Consider the following 23,820-nt stretch of genomic DNA (forward strand, 5'->3'; position numbering starts at 1 on the left):
TGTCTATGCCATGATTCGCCAGCTTCTCCAGGAGAACACTGTGGGGGACGGTGTCAAAGGCCTTACCAAAGTCCAGGTAGACAATGTCCACAGCCTTCCCCGCATCGAGAAGGTGGGTCACATGGTCACAGAAAGAGATCAAGTTGGTTAAGCAGGACCTCCCTTTCATAAAGCCATGCTGGCTGGCCCTGATCCCTCGGCTGCCCTGCACTTTCTGTGAGAGCTCACTCAAGATGATCTGCTCCATGATCTTTCCCGGTACTGAGGTCAGACTGACAGGCCTATAGTTTCCCGGATCATCCTTCTGTCAGATGGGCGTCACGTTGGCCACCCTCCAGTCATCTGGTACCTCTCCTGTTGACCAGGATTGTTGATAATGTAGAGAGGCTTGGTGAGCTCTCCCACCTGCTCTCCGAGTACCCTTGGGTGAATCCCATCCAGCCCCATGGACTTATGCGTGTCCAGGTGCATAAGCAAATCATTAACTACTTCCTCCTGGATTACAGGGGGGTTGTTCTGCTCTCCATCCTTATCTTCCAGCCCAGGAGGCTGAACACCCTGGGGGTAGCTGGTCCAACTATTGAAGACAGAGGCAAAGAAGGCATTAAGTATCTCAGCCTTCTCCTCGTCCTTGGTCGTAATGTTTCCCCCCGCATCCAGTAAGGGATGGAGATTCTCCCTGACTCTCTTTTTGTTGACGTATTTATAAAAACTTTTTTTGTTGTCCTTTATATTAATGGTCAGGTTGAGTTCCAGCTGGGCTTTTGCCTTCCTAATTTTTTCTCTGTATAACCTAACAAGATCTCTGTACTCTTCCTGAGTTGCTTGTCCCTTCTTCCAAAGGTGATAAACCTTCCTTTTTTCCCTAAGTCCTATCAAAAGCTCTTTGTTCATCCAGGCCGGCCATTTTCCCCTCCCTTTAATTTTGTGCCTCATGGGGACAGCCTGCTCCTGGGCCTTTAGGATTTCCTTCTTGAAGAACGTCCAGCCTTCCTGGACTCCTTTGCCTCGCAGGATTATCTCCCAAGGGACCCTCCCAACCAGGGTTCTAAACAGGCTAAAGTCCTCCCTCCGTAAGTCCAAGGTGGAGGTTTTGCTAACCCCCTTCCTTCACTCACTAAGAATTGAAAACTTGACCATTTCATGATCGCTAAGACCAAGACAACCTCCGACCTCCACATCTCCCACTAGTCCTTCTTTGCTTGTAAAAAGTAGGTCTAGCGAGGCACCTCCCCTGGTAGGCTCTCCTACCAGTTGTGTCAGGAAGTTATCTTCCATACACTCAAGGAACCTCCTACACTGCCTGCTCTCTGCTGTGTTATATTTCCAGCAGATATCCGGTAGGTTGAAGTCCCCAACCAGAACAAGGGCTGGCGATTGTCAGACTTCAGCCAGCCTCTTATAGAATACTTCATCAACCTGCTCATCCTGGTTGGGTGGTCTATAGCAGACTCCCAACACAAAATCCCCCTTATTAGCCTTCCCCTTCATCCTTACCCACAAACACTCAACTTCGTCACTGGAATCTAGCTCTATACAGTCAAAACACTCCCGAATGTATAGAGCCACACCCCCGCCTCTCCTTCCTTGCCTGTTCCTTCTGAAGAGCTTATAGCCACTCATCGCAGTATTCCAGTCGTGACTGTCATCCCACCACGTTTCCGTGATGGCGACTACGTCATAGCTGTCCTGCTGCACCATGGCTTCCAGCTCATCCTGTTTGTTGCCCATGCTACATGCATTAGCATAGATGCACTTGAGCTGGGCTCCTGATTTCACCCCCATCCTTGGCCCTTTACCCCCAGGCTCATTATCAGTGGGCCTGGTTTTATCCCCTTCCCCCTCCACCTCTAGTTTAAAGCTCTATCCATGAGCTTTGTTAACTCCTGGCCTAGTACCCTTTTCCCCTTTCGGGATAGGGTTTTCCCATTGTTCGCAATCAGAAATTTCTAAATGTCTATCCCTTTTCTCAAATAAACAACAGAGCGAGAGTCCTCACTAACCCACCATCCTTCAAGCCTTGGCATGCTTCCCTTGGGTTTAATTCTGACAGGCCCAGTTAGTTCCCCATCCCCCCTCATATCTAGTTTAAAGCCCTACCAATGAGCCCTGCTAACTCCTGCCCCAAAATTCTTTTCCCCCTCTGGGACAGGTGCATCCCACCTGCCCCCAGCAGGCCAGGTGTCTCGTATAGCTGCCTATGCTCAAAAAACCCAAAACCCTGCCAATAACACCAGTCCCGGAACCACGGGTTGACCTGTTGCCTCTCCCTATTAATTTCCTCATTCATAGTTGCCACTGAAGGGATAGAGGAGAACACAACTTGCGTTCCTGATCCCTTAAGCAGCCGTCCCAATATGTCCCAAATAATGTCCAATACAAATATATATTGGATTCTGGGAATAACTGAGGACTTATTAGTCAAATATTGCTGGCATGTGTCTAGTCAGGTACTCAGCGTGTGGATTGCCCCAGATGTACAAATTTGTGGAGTATGAACAGTACTCTGATAAGTACTAGACACAAAAAAGACTCCCAGCCTGGCCCAGAATGTCATAACACTGTCTTTGCCCTTCATCTGTACTGTCCGTATGACCAAAGGGACAATTCTGTACTTAAATATCAAGTTCTAGTTTGTTGTCCTGTTCTTAAGGAAACCTCAAGCAGAAGATCAGGTTTTGCTTGAACTAGTTCTGAGTGAGGTTATGAATGTTGCAGTATCACAAGGTACTTTTGTGGGCTTTGATCTGTATAACATCAAGTGGTGTTGCAGGCTTCCCAGATAAGGAACAGTAAAATGTTTGAAATTCAGGGAAGTATTTCAGCTTTCATTGCTTCTGGAGACATTTCGTTGTTGAAAAATCCCACTTTGGCAGACAAAGTAAGCAAGTGCTAAAACTGGAAACCGTTAGATTAGGAAATACTGGACTGTGGCTTAGGCCAGTTCTTATTTTGTCTTAATCCGTCTATGTCTTGCATTTAAGTAAAACAGAGTATGTTCCCATTTTGGTATCCTTGTAATACACTACCAACTAAGAAGTGTCTCTGCTGAGGCAAAGAGTAAATCAATGGAGCTCAAGGACATGTGCGTTTGGGAGTTTAGTTCTGAGAGAGCTCATGCTGAGAAATGGATTTTTGCCCAGGAAGCGTGCCGGCATGAGTGAGGAAACCAGGCAGTGGTGCTGGACCCTTAGGACTGAGAAGGTGCTCAACAAGCCCAACATGCCCCATTATGAGTGTCTATCCAGGGCAGCTCTGGGAGGGTTCTCTAACATGGCTGTTTACACTGGAATGCTGCTTTTCACAGATAATATGTCAATGTCAACAGTAGCTTCCTGTTTTCTGCAACAAAGCAAGCTGTGTGAATGAACAGGGAGAGCTGCTACCTCTCTAGCAAGCTCTGGTGGTCAGTACCAGACAGATGTTTTGCAACTTGCAACTTGAGCAGCTGACCATCCCTGTAGTACTTGGACTGTTGTGGAGGATACATGATAAAATAGCAGTACTACTGAAAACCTATATTTATATAGAAACACCCCTATTCTGCATTTGTCCATAGTATGTGCAATTCCCAAAATTATTATTATTTATCTGTCTTCTGTCTCTGTCCTGTGGTTAGTGCAGTTCTCCACAAATGCTGAATTGTAAGTATGTTTGATTATTTCCAGCTTCTTATTAAGTTTCTTTGCATTTTACTATAAGAAAACCATGACCTAAACACAGGCTTTATAAGATCTTCACGCCTGTTTATTAAAATGCATTAACATTCCATTTGTTGACTAATATCTATTTCTCTCTGAGTGCATAGGTGAGAGGGAACGGCTTGTATTTATATCTTTCTAAAAGAATCTCATGTCTCTCTGGTGAGTATTTGATTATTTTGGAGTGCTTATATTTAAGAACTAGTTATTCAAAAGCTCATGAACCAAGCATATAATCAGCTTCTGAGGAAGCTTGAGAATAACACCTTTCAGGAAATGTCCACAATCAGTTTGAGGCTTTTTATTGCTCTGTTTTCTCTGTGCTGTTCACATTAATAGGACTTGTGGATATGGGCATGAATCACCTGAAAGTCTTTATAATCACAGAAACCATTTAGTTACTGTTTTTGAGCCCACGTCATGATGGATGTTTTCTGGGTGTCCCAAACATAGAGACATGCAAATCCTTTCCTGTTTTCCAGCTGGCTGAAATGCCTCTCTCAAGCCTCGCCATCTTGCAACTTCACAACTTGCAGCTGACACCAATAGAAATGTGCTGCACTGACTGTGGGAATTCATATTTGGAGCTGCAAAACTTTATTTGGCAGAAGATGGGGAGATCACGATTGCAATTGAGATTGCAGTTGAGATAAGTTAACTCATCAACTTAACTGCTGTCAGGTTGCTGTGGAAGTGAGTAGCACTTCCTGGTGACAGTGAGCAATGGCAATTGATTAACGGTGGTCCATCCCTGATTATAGGTATATGAATTGGATGGACTAAGAGGTTAGGTTTATAAGTGTTCTCTGCTCTGAAGGGAGAGCTTTTTAAATCTGTGTGCTTAGCAGTTCCAAACATGGTAGGGGATAAAATTGGTTTCAGGACAATTTGAGGGGATAGGGCAAAATCTTGTGCTAGTTCACTGCAGATATAAATAGCTGAGTTAGCAAAATTTATGGAAGATTTGAGAAAATTGTTTAGTGAATTCAAATGTATTGGATGCCCCAGTTGACATAGATGGGTTAGCAGAACACTGAAGAACAAATGTCTATTTGCTTGCTTGCTGGAAATGTAGGGAGGTATTCTGGCAGCAAGCCTAAATTCGTATGTTTAACAGTAGTATGAGATTATTTAAGTCCAGGATTTCAGCTATAGCCTTCTGAAAGCACTGTTCATTCAATATAGTGAATCAGTAAATTAGAAAGGCTTCAGTGTATGACTGATGATAGGGGTATTTTCAGCAAGCTTACTGGTTCCTCGTAAAATAGTGGCTAGTTTAACATTCTTGTTCTTGAAGTACTACAGTTGATTGGCCTAAAATCTATGTAAAATAAGGATAAACTCTTAGATTATCATTTTAGCTGTAGTAGAATGGTAACAATTCTCTATAAGAGAAACAGAGGTGGATTGACAGTGTAAAAAATGTTGCCATATCACGTCTTTTCCTCTCCCAAATACAAATCACAGTTCTTCAACTTTGCCTTTAATAACTGAAATGTTTAACAGCTCAAATAAAGATTGAGCAGAAAATGAACTGCAGGATGATCACAAATACTTTTCTTGATATGCCTCACAAAGATGTTCTGTTACTGTGGTGATAAAGATAGGCATGAGAACTGAAATTGAACAGGTGAGAGACTGATTCTTGCAAACTTTTTGCAGGGAGAAGGAAGCAATGCCTTGGATGATTGCCAGTAGTAATTTGGGAGGGTTCTTTTTAGGCATATGTTGCAATTTTGTGATGTGCATTAGCGAACAAAAGCTATTTGTGGTTGAAATGAGCAGAGGAGGAAAGAGAAGTTAGGAATTGCATGAAGTACAATAGATGACATCGTAGTATTGTAAATTCATGTGGAAGTAATAGTCAAGAAACTGAAATAAGTTTTCAGGAGGTACTTCAATAGGGCTGACCCAGTTTTCTCTGAAGTCAATAAAGATCTTTCGCTTAATTTGAGGAGAGCTGGGTCAAGTCTGGTTGAACTCCCATTTCTTTTCCCAGGCAATGAAAAGCTGAGATGAGGCTTCCTAAGAGGGGAAAGAATGTTAAATGGGCTATCAGAAGAATGAAACCATAGGATGTTTAAAACCTTTTAAGAAAGCCTATGAAAGTGAGTGGTAATGATCCCTATTTTAGAGAGATGATAAATAGTCTAGGATCCCAAGGGACTTCTTCCTGTGCTGTTTGCTGGCTTTTCTGGAGAAAGGTCAACAGAAGTACTTAATACACTAGTGATTAATACACTTATTTTTACAAAGGCAAACAAATGTTTGTTTTTTTTTTTTTCCTGAAGTAAAATATAAATATCTTACACATATTTAAGTTGTCTGTCTGGTATCCTGAGGTAAAACCAAGCAAGGATTATGGTTTACTTTCTTTTCCATATGGATGGAAAGCCATAGGCATTACTGACATTTGTAGTGATGGGATGAATTTATCCCATTAGTTTTAATGCAGACAAGGTTAGAGTTGAGCCAAAGTACTGTAGATAGCATGACAGAGCAATAAACTTTTTCACAGAGCAGCAAAGACGTAGTGAATGAAATACCTCTCTTATTCCATCTACAACCCAGAGACACTTCTGGATGAGGAATGGTCAGCTAGTGAGCTTTAGCTGATGACACTTGATTTTTTCTGTCTTCAGATATCGCAGCTTATGACAGAAACTAATCGAGAGGGCCTGACTGAAGCAGCATTGAACCGCTACAATGCAGATAAACCCTCCTTGTACAGCTTCCCTGCTTCCCAGAGCACGTATGTTGCCAGTGAAGTATCCACAGGCACCTCGGTGGCAGCATCATTTTTTGCCAGGTAAGAGAGATTTCTTAGATTTTCCTTCTCTGGAAATGAAATTTCGTTCAAAGTAGATGATTCTGTAGTGAAGAAGTGGGGTCGACAGACTACAGCACACATGTTGAAACATGGCTATAGATATTTATCACAAACTTGCTGAATTACCATGAAAATGTTTAATCCATTTGGATGCATTTGTATGTAAGATGGGGATAATACTTCTACCCTCTTCTATGAAATATCTTTTTAACTGTTGTTTTGGTTTAAAATGTGATTGCGCTTCCAGAAGAATACCTGAATTAGTGACATTTTTAGAAGGGTGTATCCCTGAATGAGAAGGGCCTACCCAAGTAATTTTTGGAGATAGGCAATTAATTGTACAGTTAACTGGAGATGGATATATTGTTTTGCAGGCAACTTTCAGGCTCTCTTATTGAATTTTACTTTCATTTCAGGAAATTATCAATATTTCCACTTTCAGACTGAGAAGTTAAGGTTACTGATTTCAGTTTCTGTTCCTCTCATGCTGTTGAATTGACCTGAGGGTGGTCTAAACAGCCTCAGAACATCTTTTCTGTTCAATATTCAGACATTGTTTCAAAAAATCTCAGGATAAAGTTTTATTTAAAAATGTTATGGCTATCTTTATTAATTTGTTAGTAAAACTTGTTTGTTAAATGGGCATAGCAGCTAATAAGTGAAATATCTACTATCATCAACAGAAATATTTTTCTGTGCAGAAATATGCCCTTTGAAGAACATAATCTTTTTAGCCCACTTGAATCCTTATGTAACTGAAGAAGTTGAAATAATCCTTGTCTTTTAATTTTTTTCAATAATTAGAATATTGGCTTGGGAAGAGTTGTGAAAGTAATGAAATAAAAAGAGAATAAGCTAATTTTACAGCACTTACAATCCAATCTAGTGAGAGATGCGAACTTCAAAATATGGAGTGAACTTTTGAATAAACATCTCAGGCATACTCACATTAACCTCCTGCCATTTAGAGAGCCAACTATTAGTAATTCCACATGATTCTATTTTATTTTAAAGGTAAATGAAAAGCTTATTAAGTTGTTGCACTCTGTAAATCTGGTAAGAAGACATTCCTCTCCTGTTTTCCTTACAAACATGAGGATTGCGTATGTTCAATCAGTGTCACACCATAACTGAATTATGTAAAAGGATTAAGAGTAGCATTTTAGAAGACCCAGATAACATTGTTTGGGGCAGCTCTGCCATTTTTTCTTTACAGATGTGATGCTGCAATAGCAAATGTGAATGATGACAGTGGTTTTGATTTGCTGCCCTTTTCTGTTTAACTGCTGGCAGTTTAAATTAAAATTGCTGAATGTACTCATATGGTAATATCTAACCAGAGTGCAGATTGGGATTAGCACATATTTTAGCATGTATTAGTTTATGAAGATGGCACAACTCATTTGTTCTTCATTGTTTTACTGATTTATGCAGAGAGAATACATTTGCTCTTAATATACTCTGTTGAAATGTAGGAAACTAATTAAATTTACTCAAAATCCCTAGTGTAAATCACAGCATTTTAATTAGAACTCTGTTAGTTTCTAGCTGATGGTGTGAATTCTTGGGTATGCTTGGCCCAGCAGAGTTCTCATGTTTAGCCTGTTTATTTTTAAACTGTACTTAGCAAGACAAAAATGCCTGGTTTAGTTTGGGTTATAGCATAATTAGAATAATATCACTTTTATATAAGTCAGTTTTGTTCTGGACTTCAAGTTATATCACCTGCTGACAGTTCAAGAAGCGAATCCAAGTCAGTTGTTAAATGCTTGACCTTTTAACAAGAAAATCCACAATTGTTTTCAAAACATGGATCTCATTAATTTTTGGTTTCCATCTTATGTGTCTATTTGCATTTTTGTAAAGTTGGGATAAGAAGTGTATGAACCCATATATATGTGTATTGTAAAACACGAAGTAGAAGGCAGCAGTTGTCAAACTCATGGAGATGGTGCACTGTTTACAATATGAAAGTCATTTCTGCCAGGCTCGTGAATTCTAAACTTTTACTTTTTCTGATTTTAAGTGACATATGGAGTAGTGACTACCAGCCTTGCTTGTTCTTTGTGAATGTGTGTCACACATGATGCTTTCATGGTCAGTAAGTAAGAAATTATTACACAGCCAGGGAAATTTGCTAATGTGAAGCTGAAGTTGGAAGTAGAAGAGTAGAAAATATTCTTTTGAAATTTGAATAATGTCCTACAGTATTTCACTCTAAGTTCCCTAACAAGCAAAGCAAACCTCATATGAGGTTTACCAGGTGCACTGGCAGCCCAGAAAGCCAAACGCATCCTGGGCTGCATCAAGAGAAGTGTGGCCAGCAGGTCACGGGAGGTGATTCTGCCCCTCTACTCTGTGCTCATGAGACCCCACCTGGAATACTGTGTCCAGCTTTGGAGTCCTCAACACAGGAAGGACATGGACCTGTTGGAACGGGTCCAGCAGAGGGCCACAAAGATGATCAGAGGGATGGAGCACCTCCCCTATGAAGACAGGCTGAGAGAGCTGGGGTTGTTCAGCCTGGAGAAGAGAAGGCTCCAGGGAGACCTCATAGCAGCCTTCCAATATCTGAAGGGAGCCTACAGGAGAGCTGGGGAGGGACTCTTTGTCAGGAGATGTAGTGACAGGACAAGGGGTAATGGTTTTAAATTGGAAGAGGGGAGATTTAGATTAGATATTAGGAGGAAATTCTTTACTGTGAGGGTGGTGAAGCACTGGAACAGGTTGCCCAGGGAAGTTGTGGATGCCCCATCCCTGGAGGTGTTTAAGGCCAGGCTGGATGGGGCTTTGAGCAACCTGCTCTAGTGGGAGGTGTCCCTGCCCATGGCAGGGGGGTTGGAACTAGATGATCTTTAAGGTCCCTTCCAACTCTTACCATTCTGTGATTCTATGAGGCTCAGATATAAAAGTCATCCATCATCAGGAAAAAAATCTAATTAACTAAAATGCTGTAGTCTGGAGGAAATGTCAAAGCATCCATGGGAACTTTTGGTTGTAATTACTTGAGGAACATCAGTAGTGGAATACTGGGAGCTTGTAATTTTTCTGTTCTTAGGCACTGCTAGTCCAACAGTGATACTCACTTGACTGGCCTACAGCTGGCATTGAGCCTCGGAGAAGTGTCTGAAGGCCATAGTGACTCTCAACCTTTTGAAAAGCCAGGAGACTTACCAGTTGTTTCAATACTTGACTGTTAAGTTTCATGATCTATAGCTGATAGGTTTCCAAGCCAGTTAAAAGGGCTCCAACTTCTGTGAACTGTCATTTGTCACGATTTCGCTGCAAGAGAACTTATATGTCAGGATTCCCATGAGACAGTAGGTGAATGTTTTAAAGGAACAAATATCGAAAACTGTCCAAAGTATTCTGCTGGTACACTTATGAATATTAGATGATACAGGTATGAGTAATGAATTTCTAATGGTGATTCTGACACAGAAACTGAATTCAATCAATTGCACTTTTAATGACAAGCACCAAATTTACCTTTCTGTTCAGGGCTATCATTCATTTTTTGTCTGAGAGATCCTCCGATCCATGCTAACTTAGCATCATCTTCCTTCTTACTAGTACATATTTGTGGTGAAAATAATTCATTTAGAGAAAGTGAAATAATGGTAAGATTCTTTACACAAAAAGAATAATTTGTGGAGCGTTTAGGATATTTACATGAGTTAGCTTTTGCTGCCATTTTGGATCTTTGTCATAAGAAGCACTGCATTTTTGGGCCATTGCAGTCTAAAGTGTACTAGCCTCTTGTGTCCTCCAAGGACAATGTTGGAGTGTGCAACCTCCAGCTAAGGGAGAAGTATATGCCAGTGCAGATGGGGACAAAGAACTGAGGGAAAGACCTTCTGTCTCTTGTCTTCCCGATGTCTCTGTGAAGCTCTAGCAGGTCAAGGGGCGTTGTACTCAACCTTGCTCCTATCTATGCTGGTTTCTACATGAAGAAAGCTTCTGGGACTCTGACTTCAGCTTTGGCCTGACTACTCCATGAATAAACCTGCCCTTCTGAATAGAACTTCTCTTTGGTTGACTGGGCTGTAGAGTTTCAACAGTCTCTCAAAGGGTGATAGCACAGTGCAGGAACTTTAAGTCACAACTGAACCAAAGCCTTTCAGTTGTCCTTACAATGCCTAAAGGTTTTTGGGATCTTGGTACTTTTCCTTGTTTGCCCTTTCACAGTAGACTTGCTTTCTTGGAGAGGAAAAACTTTTATTGCATCAGGACAAAGGAGAAGCATAAAAGCCAATTTCACTTTGGAACTCAAAAAACACAAAAATTTTTGAGAAGGAGAAATTTTTAAATGGTAGTCCTAAAGTTGTTTCCTGTTGCTGGTCAGGAATTGTAACAGTGTATCTTGAACAAAAGCCCACTTCAGTCTGATATAGTCATATTTGGATAAATTGAGCCTAATGGGAATATAGGTAATCTTGAAAGTAGCCTGAAAAATCTGTTCTAGGAATCATTTTCCATTTCTTCATACAGCTTAAACACTAAGCAGGGCCACACAACGCTACTGTTATAAATGTAGCAAGGCATGTTTTTTAAATTAAATGCATAAATGTCCCGATATTTTAAAAACTTCTTATTTTGAGACAAAATAAGAATAGAAAACCTTAGCTTCCCTCCATATGTAACTGACATGTAGCTACTCAGCATGGGGTAAGCTCTAGTTATAGTTACCTCCATTCTTGGAAAAACTGCCCGTGACCCTTTCCATACTCATTCCCCATCCCTGTGTTTGGCAGCTAGTGGAGGAGGAGGTGAGGCAGTGCCTTACTGCCAAAGGGTATTGAGAATCTTGTGTTCAAAATGCTGCTGAACCCTTCACAGATTTCCTTTCCACTCTTGAGAATCCTTTTTTGAATATTTTTTAAAATTCTGGTACATATTGTGTGAACTACAAAGCTTATATGAGAGTGCCATTTGTGGGACCCTCCTGTTAAAGCTGTTGTGCTGTTTCGATGACTTAGCACTCCAGAGACCCCAGAATCTTATGCCTCACTGTTTTTTGCACACATGTGGTAAACTCTCATCACACAAATTTTGGTGTTTGCTGTTTTTCCTTATAGGTGCAATACTATGTGACTTTTGTTGAAATTCAAAGTAAGGAGCTAGTCTGCTCAATCTTTCTATTTATGGGGAAAATTTTTAAAGCCCAAAGGCTTGGAATCAAAGAGCACCCAGGGCTTTTCCTTAAAGACTGTATATTGTTTTAATTTAATCACACCATTTTAAGCTCCTGGTTTGAATTTTTTAGAGGTCTGGTGGAAATTCACAAAAATGGACTTTTCCTGGCATCGCAACAAAGGTTTTATTGGAATATGCGCAGCAAAACCAGGAAAGAAACAGCTAGTAGAGAAGGAAATGGGTTGGAGTGGGTATTCCTGTACCACAGAGCCCAGCTTCGGCCTGGGAAGCTCCATGGGAGAAAGACTTGATTTGTGCTAGTAGTCCAGCTGTAACTGGTGTAGCTGAAGCATTACACTAGCAGATGTGGATCCAGGTCAGGAATCTCCTCTTGATAGTCCTGTAACTTGTGCAGGTGCACAGCAGGCTGTGCAGGCACACCCAGGGTGTTGGTGCTGCTGAGGCCTGGGAGACCTCTCAGGAAAGCAGCTGTGAACATTGTCAGAGAGTGAAAGCTGCTTGTCCCATGCTCTGTGCCTTTCCAGAGAAAGTTCTCTTGAAGTTTTGAATGTTTTTAAATGGTCTGAACTGCAGATGACTCGGAGGACAACATTTCTTCATGCTGAAGAGTGGTGGACCCAACTGCTTTTTCAAGCCATGCAGTCATTCCCTGGTTTAGGCACTGCTTGAGAAGTCCTCTATAGTGGTGACCTCAACATGCCTAAGAGAAGATTATTTTCTGAGGCTTCGGTGAAAACATACTTTGGTTTCTTGCTGTCTAAACTATGCAGAACCTAACAGGATTTTCTTTCATTAGCTCAACAAACTGAGTTTAACAGTTAAATTGTGGTCAGTCTCTCAGACATTTTTAAGAACTATATTTTAACAACTCTGATCAGAATTTCTACTCTTTTCCCTCATCCTTATCATATACTGCATAAGAAATATGTAAAAACAAGAATGTTAAGATAAAAGATCCATAGACAGTCTTTCAGTAAGAATGCTGGCAGCAAGTTTTAAAACATCTGTAAATCATTTTCACAAATATTTCTACCTTCAAAGCCTGTCTTGGGGCTGACTAGTGGGGAAAATTTCAATCACAATGATCTCAGTCAACCTGAAAGACTGTGAAACAAATATTTGAAATGGGCACTTAGATTTGAGTGCACAACTTCAGGGGCTGATTTTTTCCTACTTGTTCAACGTGCATTAGAAATGTAGGACATCTGTGTTCATAGTCACTGGTTTTCTGTGCTCCCCGTTGCTGTGAGAGTGCTAACTGACAGGCCATTTCTACGTCCTGTTACTGGTGTTATTTCATGTGTATAAAGTAAATGTCAATCAAAAGGGAATCTTGACTCTCCTGAAGCCAAAGGCGGCTGGCAGGTGGGGCATAAAGAATGCTCTTTTTCTGTGGTTCAATGTAAAAAAAATAAAAATGTCCTGTCAGGAAAGACTGAGTGAGCTACATGCAAGAATAGCCAGGGCCTGGTGGTAGAGGCAATGATCTGATATGCAATAAAAAAAAATCAGGACTTAAGCGGCATACCTAGATGAGGAAAAACAAAGGTATTTGAAGGGTCTCTAATTTTGCATGGTAGTTCTATCTTGGTTCCCAAACAATTTCCAGTGATAGGGTTTTTTTTTCAAAGCTGACACATTCCCCATGGCACTTTTGTTTGAATCAGTTCATATCTTTTAATTACAAAAAAGTTTAGCAACAGGATTCCAGACTAGGTCAATTTCTAACAGGAATTGTGTGGGTATGTGTTGGAAACCATGGTGTGTGAATCTTTGGATATTTGCATGCTGCTGTTACTTACACAAAAACTTAAGAAAATATATGCACTTTTAGACTAGGTTGGAAATCTAGTCTTGATATATTTAATTTGGCACTGGGCTGTAGACAGAAATAATTTGGACTTTCATGCCAATTAGATCCACTATATGTTGGCTGCAGATTAATTTCTTTCATTTACATCATAAAATACAGATAATGGACCTTGATTTTTAAACAGGATTTTGGGAGTGATCCATGGAGCTATAAAAAGCAATAACCTAAAATTGTCCTTAGATTATCGTAGAATACTATAGTTGCAGGGGCATGCCATCTGCTTAGCCTCAAAGCACATAACTGATAAAAATGATGTAATTCCTCCTCACAATCCTAGTATCAAAGTCATCCACTTCAGATGTACAGGGGCATTTACCTTAAGTTAACAAATATAGTTTTCAGGACTAAGCATGTTTTAAAATTAATTATTTAGAACCATTTAAAGTAAAAGATTACCATCCAGGAACAATTTATTGACTGTTGAACAGAGAAATTAAAATTCCAATCCACAAAAGGTATGTTACTTTGATGTTATGTCGGTATTGAAATATGCTACACCTGCTTCTGTGCACTGTGCAAGGTAATTATTTTCTGATCTGCACTTGCCCCTCATACAGTATGCTTTGTATTGATGGTAATGTCAATCACTGAATAAAATTGTTATTGAAATGGTCATCAGGATTTGGAGTTCCTTGTGTAACTGGTTAGCCTTTTACAGTCTTGAGAAATCTTGATAATTTTCTAAGCTCCTCTTTCCTCCCTTTTTCTTTGGAAAGTTTTGTGGTAATATGTTGTTTCTCTGTGATGCAATCTCCAATTCCATTTTATGAATATCTGGTTCTGTAAAGCAAAAGATGCATACCATGAAAATCTTTCTGCTTAAGAGATTATTTTAAAATGGTTGTCTTGTCTTGTAAGTATAATTCGTTATATTAATTATTTCTAATATGTATTGCCTGAAAACCAGAATGTTACAGTTTTTGTGATTCATATAAGAATTTGTGGTGTTTAGTTACAGCTTTTTGTTTCTGTAAATGTGTGAGTTCTTTGCATCATTTTTGTTTCTGCTTTATGTACACAAATGTGTGAATTTGTTTGCACTACTATTTTTTTATATAATCAGTTATGTTCAATTTTTGAATTTAAAAAATTCACCTGGGATTACATTTATATGTGCTTTTCCCTCCTTTTTCTGATTGCTTATTTTCTCAATTACAACTCTATGAAAATTTATGGTAACTAGGGTCTCTGTTAGCTAGTAAGCAGACACTGTCCATCTCTCATATGCTAGTCAATAACTGATTAATGCAAACACTACTTAATCTACTTCATGCAATGTACATGCTTTGTAGAAGCTCTAAGTGTTATGTAGCCTCTGTTGAGGCAGAAGGAGGTAAGTAAGACACTTCCTGTCTTCAGTAATTGGCAATGGCCTTTGTCTGATGTTTCTGAGATGTTACCATAGCTGAAGGTTTGCTTTCTCTATTTGTACCTCACTGATGGCTGCTATTACAGATAAGAAGCTTTAGACCTGAAAATGACTGTGCTGGCCCTATTCTTGCTGCGACTCTCACATCTTAGATGTTGTGTACCAATAAATGCTTTGCATTGCAGGGAAGAATATCGAATGCTGGTCATATGGAACTGAGGCACTTGTTATTTTACTGGTTTACTAAGGAAGGAGGCAATTTTTCATGAATATGTATTCCTAATTCTCCTATGTGATTTTGAGCATTCAGTGCAAAAGTACCTACATGTATGGAAGCCGAACTCCTGCTGCTTTCCATACACTATGCTAAAACAGAGGCAACTTCTTTTCTGCTTCTCTCCACATCTTGTGATTTCCTGCTGATTTCAGTAGATCGCACGGGGGGAGGTTAACTAAGGATAGATTTGGCCTTCCAATTTCTAAGAGGGCTTTTAGGGTGCCAGAGTACTTGCTACATGAACATCTTCTCTCCACTGATTTAGGAAAACTTTAAAGGAACTGAGGCTATTTCCTTCCCTTGGCACTGCCTTTCCCTGCACCTGACATGTACATTGAGAAAAATTGCTAGCAGCATATGCAGTAATCCCTCAGCACCTGTTACCAAAGACTCCTGGTGTTTAATCTTGTGTTTTACTCTTAGGGCAGTGGAAATAAAAATGGACAGCATTAATCTTCTGACTTCTAGTATAGTTGTGACTGCCAACTATAGCATAGGCAAGCTCATGTTGATTTACTGTTTTGCATATTTCTTGCTTCCTTTAAACCTTGACATAAGAGTTCTGATTTATAGTGTCTCTATCTTGGCTTGCGGAGAGAGAAAGATGAATTGATGTAGTTGCACTGTCTATAGCAGAAAATTATATGCACCACCAGTTGTTTTTTCCCCTCTGTTCTTAACACCATCAAACTAACCTTCACTCAAAGAGATCATAAATCCATAGTAACAAGACTTTTTCCTAAACACCTGGAAGTTCAGTGGCAAACTTTTTATTCTGCTTACTGCTTTCCTGTTACAATACGTACTGTTACAGTGCTGCCCCAGCAGCCTTGAACTTCCAGCTGTGATTTACCCTGTCTGTAGAGTTCTCCACCACCTGCTCAGAGTCAAGTGTTTTCTTAACCTTGAGAGCAATCTATTCAACTGATAAATGGCTTTTCCTTACAATTATGAATGAATACAGACCATTTTGGTTTTCATTGCGCATGGAATAAAAACTTGTAACAAGAAAATGGGTTGAAATATTGAAGTATTTGTTTATTGCAAAATAATTTAATGTTGGGTAGATAACTGCCAGTTGGGCTTGTATATATGCATCCCTGTGATGCGATTATAAAATCGGGTAAGATCACAGTACACCTGTATACATGACTAGGTGGAGTGTAGCAAATAGAGATTTAGAACCTCACCTCTTTGGCCAGCTGTAAATTGAACATAATGGCCATGTTACAGCTGCTGTCCATTGGCATATTGCAAGTCAAAATATTGGTTTGGTCTCTTCTGAGTCACTCAAGCTCAGGATTACATGTATGTATTGCATGTAGGACAGGGGTTCCAGAGGTTTCTACCACACATCTTGATTTGACACTACTAGTTGCCTTATTAAAGGAAAAAACAAAAAATGAATGTACACATTTAGGAAACAAGTAATTACAGGAACATTGCAGCTAACAGAGACACTTTTTCCTGTGAATCCATTTCATGACTTTGGGATGTAGCTTTAGAGGTTTTCTTATTGACTGGAGAAATCTAGAGGCTTTTACCTCAAGTGTGTTTTCTGTTGTTTGATAAAGAGTTGGCAACAATTTCTTCAGTGAAACTGTTGACAGGGTCTGCTTCTTTTATTCAGCTGTCTATTTTCAGGAAATCAGTTGAGACTCGGTTTCTTTAAGATCTCTGTTCTTCTGGTTAAAATTGGTCAATGGATTCAAATGTCCTTTTTGGACGTAGTCAGAGAGATTCACATAGATTGTGTATTAGTCATCTTCATTTCTTTGAACAACAAGGCTAAAAACTACTGCTGGTAACAAGTGAGGCAGTCTTTGGTTTTATTATCCTAACAGTCATGAGAGAAAGGAACCAAGCTAGTTACTGTGTTGTGAGAATTACAGCAAAAATCTTTCTGAATCTAAGAAAGAATGCTGAATAAGTGAAAACTCTGGAAATCTAGGCAAAGACAGAAAAGACAATATTAGAAGAAATTATTTCTGTTCCTTTTCTGTATACTTCTTTGTATGCAAATATAGGGGTAAATGTCAGCCCTTCATTAGAAAGGATATGTACATAGAAAGAAACGGGACAGCATTGTGTCTCTTGTTCAAGCCATCTGTAAGCAAGCTGAGTTACTAACCTGTCCAGGATGGAGCATATCAACACTGTATGAAAGTTCAAAGTTGCCTAATTCTGCTTTCCCTTTTCATTACTGAAAGAGAACAAAATAATGTGAATCTAAACTTTCCCATTGCAATACCTATTCCTTTTCCAGCTCTCATCTTCCACCATGTTTGTCCCCTGCCACAGCAGCATCAACCTTTTATTAAGACTGTACTACTTTATTTCAGCTATGTGATCTTGTGGAAATATCTGAGTGGTTGCGCAAGGCGAAAGATGGCTGAGTTATGTCCAATGATGTATTTCGAATATGTGTGAGATAGCACTGTTCAGAGATTCCCAAGGGCCTCGTGACCTTTAGTTCAGGTCAGTTAATTAGCCTTGGACTTCCTGTTTGAACTTTGCTTATTCTGATTTATTTTGGTTTTCTCCGTAGGACACTATGCAGTAGGGTCTGCACACCAAACATGGCATTTCTGTATACCTCAACTGTTGCCTGTCATGAGTGAGACAAAAATCATTATGAGATAAAAGATAATTTCTTAGATCTTTAAGTTGTAAGAGTCTTTAGGTTTTGTACACTTAGGTTCGTGGTGTTTGTTTTTTTACTTCTCTCTGCATGCATGGAGGTCAGAAGTGGACTTGCATGATGATAGCTGAGAAAAATAATCCTATGATTCCACATGTTGAAGAGAACCATTATGTATTACAAAACTCATGAAATAGTGTTGAGAACTGATAGGAGTGAGGAATACGTATATATCTTCTAAATCAAGTTATGCATGGGAATGGGATTAGAAGGAAGGAAAACAAAATAAAACTCTGAAAAGGCAACAGAAGGATTTCATTAAGTCATGAAATTCTGAGAGCACCAGAGAGCTAACATGCCACTGTTTAAGGAGGGTTTAGAGGAACAATCCAGGTCTCCAGGAGCAATACTGGACATGCCATTGATCAGGGCGTCATCAGGGCAAACAGGAAAATACCTGCAATGGTATAAAATTTAAAAAAAAAATTAAAGTATTGCCAATGAGTTCAGGATTATGGAAAACAGGTGTTGGTTGTACTGGCTTGAAGTGTTTTTCCTGAGGTGATTACATGTTAAGTTAATAAAGTACAACTTTATATACGTACAATACAATCTATGTGGATTTTGCTGAGCTATTTGAGTTAACACTCTGAATTCTTGATTAATACATTGCAGCAATGTGAAACAAATTGGGAATGCTTTAAATAGACTAAACTACATGAAATTATGTATTATGTTAAGTGACTGCTCCTGTTGGGATTCTGTAGAGATACAGAACGCCATAGGGCACTAACTGGAAAAATATTGTTAAACCTTTCAGATGGTGTTGGGAAGGTTGTTAGTAACAGATTGCTTAGTTATGTGGGCCAACAATAGGTGTTACATGTAATATCGTAAATCTAATAGTAAAGAATGTAGACCATGCTTACAGAATAGGGGCCTATGTACTGAGAAGAACTTACTGGAAAGGAGCTGTGTTTCTTGGTTAATTAGTTGCACATGAGCTCAGAGTGGAGCACTGTGGCCAGGAGGGCTAATGCAACTCGTGAATATCTTTAAGAACAAGAACATATGAAGAGAGACTAGGAAGTTACTATAACTCTGCATTAGGAATAGATATGACCACTGCTGATTCTGTCTGGTTCTGATGTCCACAGTCAAGAAAGATGCTGAAAAAATGGAGGAGTATAAGAGAAGAGACAATAAGCTGGTTAAAAGTTTGGAAAACGTGCATTGCAATAGCTTTACTTAAGTTTATTTAGAGAGAGATGTGTTGACAGTGCAAGGAACCTCTGCAGGGAACAGAATCGTGATGCTAGAGGACTCTTCAGTCTAGCAGACAAAAGCATGTCAAGATGCAGGATGTAATGGCAGGAAGTTGAATCCAGACAAACTCAGAATCATAATGAAATGTGCATGTTTAGGAAAGGGCAATGGCCTGCTGAAATGAAGAGTAGCAGAGAGTTCTCTTTTAGTGTGTGTTTTTTAAATTTAAATTGATATTTGAACAAAAAAGGCTGTAGTTAACCACAGTCTGGGGGGGGCTTTAAGAGATTTAATGTAGGGAAGATACATCATTTTTGCTATGTGGGAAGTTATGTTAGAGAGTCATAATAGTCTCACTTAACAATTTGGGAAGACATACTCAATTGTGTGTAAAGGTACAGCAATAAGGTATGTATTTCCGTTCCTCTTTCAGACAGCAATGCTGTAACAAAGCCCAAGAAAAAAATTGCCATGGAGTAAACTATTCATGTTCTTAATTTAGCTAGGCGAGATTAACAAGTCTTTTAATCGATGGGGTTTTTGTAGATGTACTTCAGAGGTTTTGTCTCGGGTTTTTTTTTTCTTCCCTTTTTTTACACTACCAGTATCTGGAATTTTCATTTTTGCCTTTTTATGCAACAAGATGTGGGAATCTGGTTTTTTCATAGCTTCTCTGGGCGCACATCTGCTTCAGTGGTGCATTGTTTTCCTGTTTTTTTGAGATTCCATCAGTTTCTTGTCGGTTTCAGAAAGCACATCAGTATATATCACTAAAAACCAAAGTAAAAATAATAAAAAAAACCCAAACCATAAAAACCTTCCTAAAGTTATAAGTGCTTTACTTCTTCCTTTGCCTCTTGGGTTGAGGATGTCAGTCAGCAAAGGTGATGCGCGTTCATTGCTGACACAAGTAGATCAGTAAAAATCATATGACTGAGAAAAGAGCATCGTAATATTTTGATATATAAATTAAGAGAAGTTAGCAGCTGAAGCTGAAATAAAAAACATGTTGTATCTGAAGGCAAAGGCTTTGGGGCAAATGTCTGTGCTTTAAAATTACTGGGATGAAACCAGTGAAAAAAAAAAAAACAAACCCCTGAAAAATCCCAGCTGTTCCACTTGATGGCTCATAAAATCCGAATAAAGTCCTTCAAGGGCTTTTTTTATTAGATGGAGACTATTTTTTATATGCATAGTTATGGTAGCATCTGGTTCCCATCTCTGGGAATTCAGAGAATCCACAGGCACCGACATGCTGTCTGCTGCAGAGACGCTCTACAACACAGATAAACGCTTCAGACAAGTGCTCAGTACATAATGTAATTGTCTGCAAGCTGGAAAGATGTTGGGGTTTCCTGGGAGGAGGCAAAATCTGAATCAGTAAGTTTGATTAACATAAGCAATAGAACCAGCCCTTGCATAAAATTTCTTTTTTTCACCTGTGAAGAGTAGAACTGATAAGCTAGCAACACCTGAGTCAATAGGATTAATCAGTCAAGAAGGTAATCAAGGCATACCAAAACCAAAAGGAGACGATGGGTTTTCACAGAGGCTATATCTTTCACAGAGGTTTCAAACAATGGGATCAGTAAACTAATTGTCAACAAATTTGAGCAGGAAATATAAAGGGCTTTTTTGAACCGTCACATTGGGTTTATTAACTGTGGATTGACAAAGAAAAGGAGAATTTGCCTCAGTTATTTCTGGTTCATCACATTTGTCATTCTAATGCCTTATCCTTTCTACAAACAGGATTTGTGTGTAAGAAGTGGTCACATTGTTGTCTTATGTGAAATTATATTACATCATGGTAAGAGTTTGTTACATGTTATTGACATCTGGTATCACAGAAAGCAGAACCTTCAGGATGCCTTGAACATGGGCACAGATCAACACTGCTGATTTTCTGGCTTATATAGTGCTCAGCACATTGTTTTTGCTTAACAAGCAGTATGATAGAGCAAATAGAGAGGACATGTAAAAATTTTGCTTCCCTTGTGGCTGGAGATGGAGTCAACTTCAATAAGAGTCAAATACGAACTGCATTTAAGTACATCTTGAATGAAGCTTACCTTCATCCCTGCTTATACCTGCCTTATGCACATATATATGCAGACGTGATAGCAGATCTCCTTAGAGAAACCACCTTTGTACTGTGTGAACATGCCTGACTTTTGTATAGTAACCTATAGGTCACTATACAAAAAGCAATATACTGGAAACCGGATAACTGGGCTAGGCATCCCTGAACCTGAAGAGAGTTAAAAATGACAGCTCATGCAACCCAAAGGAATGCCTTTAATATGCAAAGGTGGAATAGGTCCTTGCTCAAATAACAGCAGCTGAGAATGTTCCACTGTGCATGGAGGACTGTGGGCTCCACAGGTCCACTGGCAGCAAGTGAGAGGAAGCAAGCTGTTTCCTAGACTTGGAGAGCAGGGCTGGGCAGTTACTGTAGCTGCCCTTTCTTCCCTCCAGCAGCCACATCTAAAAGAGAGTGGCCAGCCATTATGTGTGACTATACCCAGAAAGAAATTTGGGACTGTGACTCCCTTTTTCACACAGGTGCCTAGTTCTGCGATACAAAAGGGCTGTGGTCTAGGAAAGAGACATTATTTAAGAAATGTCTTAAATGCATCCTATGTGTCAGTTTATATGTTTGCAGCATGCCAAGCTGGGATAATGTTGAGCCAAGTGCCTCGATCTTCCTATACTCTATGTATAGAAATTAGGTGCCCAATCTGAGGTTTTGACTTTCCCATTAATAGAGTTGCTAAGAAATTTCCATGCCTAAGGATCACATGGATCTAGGCTGAAGTTTACACCTGAATCTGAAAAGTGTGTTCAGACTAAAAGTTTCAGGTTTAATTTGCATTAAAAATAACAAGTACATCATGAATACAAGAACCATATATTCCTATAATAAAAATTTCAAAATTGTTGAAGAGACCAGGTTTCCAAGAACACTGAGATGGGAATGATTCAGGAGCCTAGGTCCCATTTTCAAAAATTGTTGACACACTTATGAGCTTAAGTAACAGTGACTACCGCTTCAGTCTTCCTGCACATCTAGGTATCTTCTGAAATTGTACCTGTGAAGTGATTACAACTTTTTTAGTACTTCCAGGAAGCAGATTTTGTAGTTGTGTTCTGATTCAGATTTATCTCTCATTCTATCATAAAGCACTATTTTTGTACTTTGAAAATTATGTTTATTTTTAATTCCTAACAAATAACTACACTTAAACCCCAAACACATTATATAATATGTTAGCTCCAAGGGACAACATACTAAACTAAACCAGATCCTTTTCTTTTTCTTCATGCCAGCTCTTTGTTTAGCAGTATGGCAATTGCACACACATATCCCAGATGTTCATGGAAACAAAATTCCTCTTTAATTTACAGCAGAATCTGGTTTTATCCATTGTTGGCTTTGTATTTGTCAAACGCAAATGTTTAAAGCCTTATACTCAAATATACTACAGTAGTATTTTTGCATGCTTCTTAAAAGCAAATGTTTGTAAAATCACAGAGTGATTCGTATTGGAAGGAACACCTGGAGGTCATCTAGTCTCACTCCCTGCTCAGAACAGGTCCAGTTACATCAGGTTGCTCAGGGTCATGTCTCGTGGAGCTTTGAATACCTCTGGATGCAGTTTCTACAACTTCTGAGTCCCTGTTCCACTGGTTGGCCATGTTCATGGTGAGGAAAAAAAAGGATTATATAAAGTGAATTTCCCATATTGCAATTTGTGTCTTTTGTCTCTCCTTCTCCCCCTGTGCATCTCCAAGAACAAATCTGGACTTATCTTCTCTAAACCTTTCCGTCAGCTGTCAAAAGCACTAAGAGTTCCCTTTCACCTACTGAAGGCTACGTAAATCCAGCTGTCTCAGCATCTCCTAATATATTACATGCTCCAGCCCCTCACCGTCCTGGGTGTTCATTTCAGTGGGCAGAGATCGTTGTCTCGTTGGAGAGAAGATCATGGAAATACGCCTTCAGTGAGACACTGTTCATCTAACTATTGCACAGTTTGGCTTTTGCTTGGATTGGTCTTGGAGATCACAGTCAAAATCTGAACTTTAAGATTCAGGTTTTAATCTCTGAAGTTGAATATATTTTCCATTGCTTTCACCCGAGCAATACATAGTCAGGAGGGAATGAACCAATTTATATATTTGGTACAATGATGTGTGATTTCAGATTTTATGTGTAGTAATTTCTACAGCTAATGTTTTCTCTCCTCTTCTCGTAGTGAAATATGGGTAATGCTGTGTAACACCCACACTGGTTCATTTGTATTTGCTTTGCAAAGTCGTTGACCAGGAGTCAAACAGCATTGACAGCCTGAGCCACTGTTTCACATACTCAGGAACTATTAAATATCGACATTTCATGGAAAAAGCCATCATTACAGACTGCCAATTTGGGCACCAGATGATTGTGGAGAACTTGCAAAGGATTTTTCCCTGGAGAGCTTCTTCGTGCAGGCTGCTGCTGTGGCCTAAGGGCAGATGGAGGCTCAGTCAATGTCAAGGTATTGTCAGGTGCTGCTAGGCTGGGGGGCTTTCCATGGTGGGTGGCAGGGCAGGGTCAGGCAACCAGAGCCTGTCCCACCACACAGGCAGGAGTAGCTGGGAGGTACCAGGCCAGCCCCATCTCTGGGTATCAAGCATCTCCCTGGGAATGGGATGGCTCAGCA

General features: G+C 39.7%; 1 protein-coding gene across 1 annotated transcript in view; it reads left to right on the forward strand.

Annotated features, from left to right (window-relative positions):
* The window catches only part of KIF26B (kinesin family member 26B), a 302,787-nt gene that overhangs the window by 119,916 nt on the left and 159,051 nt on the right, over positions 1-23,820 (forward strand). Inside the window, exon 4 of the mRNA XM_074168140.1 lies at positions 6,344-6,510. Coding sequence (XP_074024241.1) covers positions 6,344-6,510 — 167 coding nt within the window. The remainder of the gene's footprint in view (positions 1-6,343; positions 6,511-23,820) is intronic.

The sequence above is a fragment of the Numenius arquata genome, chromosome 2 (assembly GCF_964106895.1).
Source record: "Numenius arquata chromosome 2, bNumArq3.hap1.1, whole genome shotgun sequence".
Lineage (NCBI taxonomy): Eukaryota > Metazoa > Chordata > Aves > Charadriiformes > Scolopacidae > Numenius > Numenius arquata.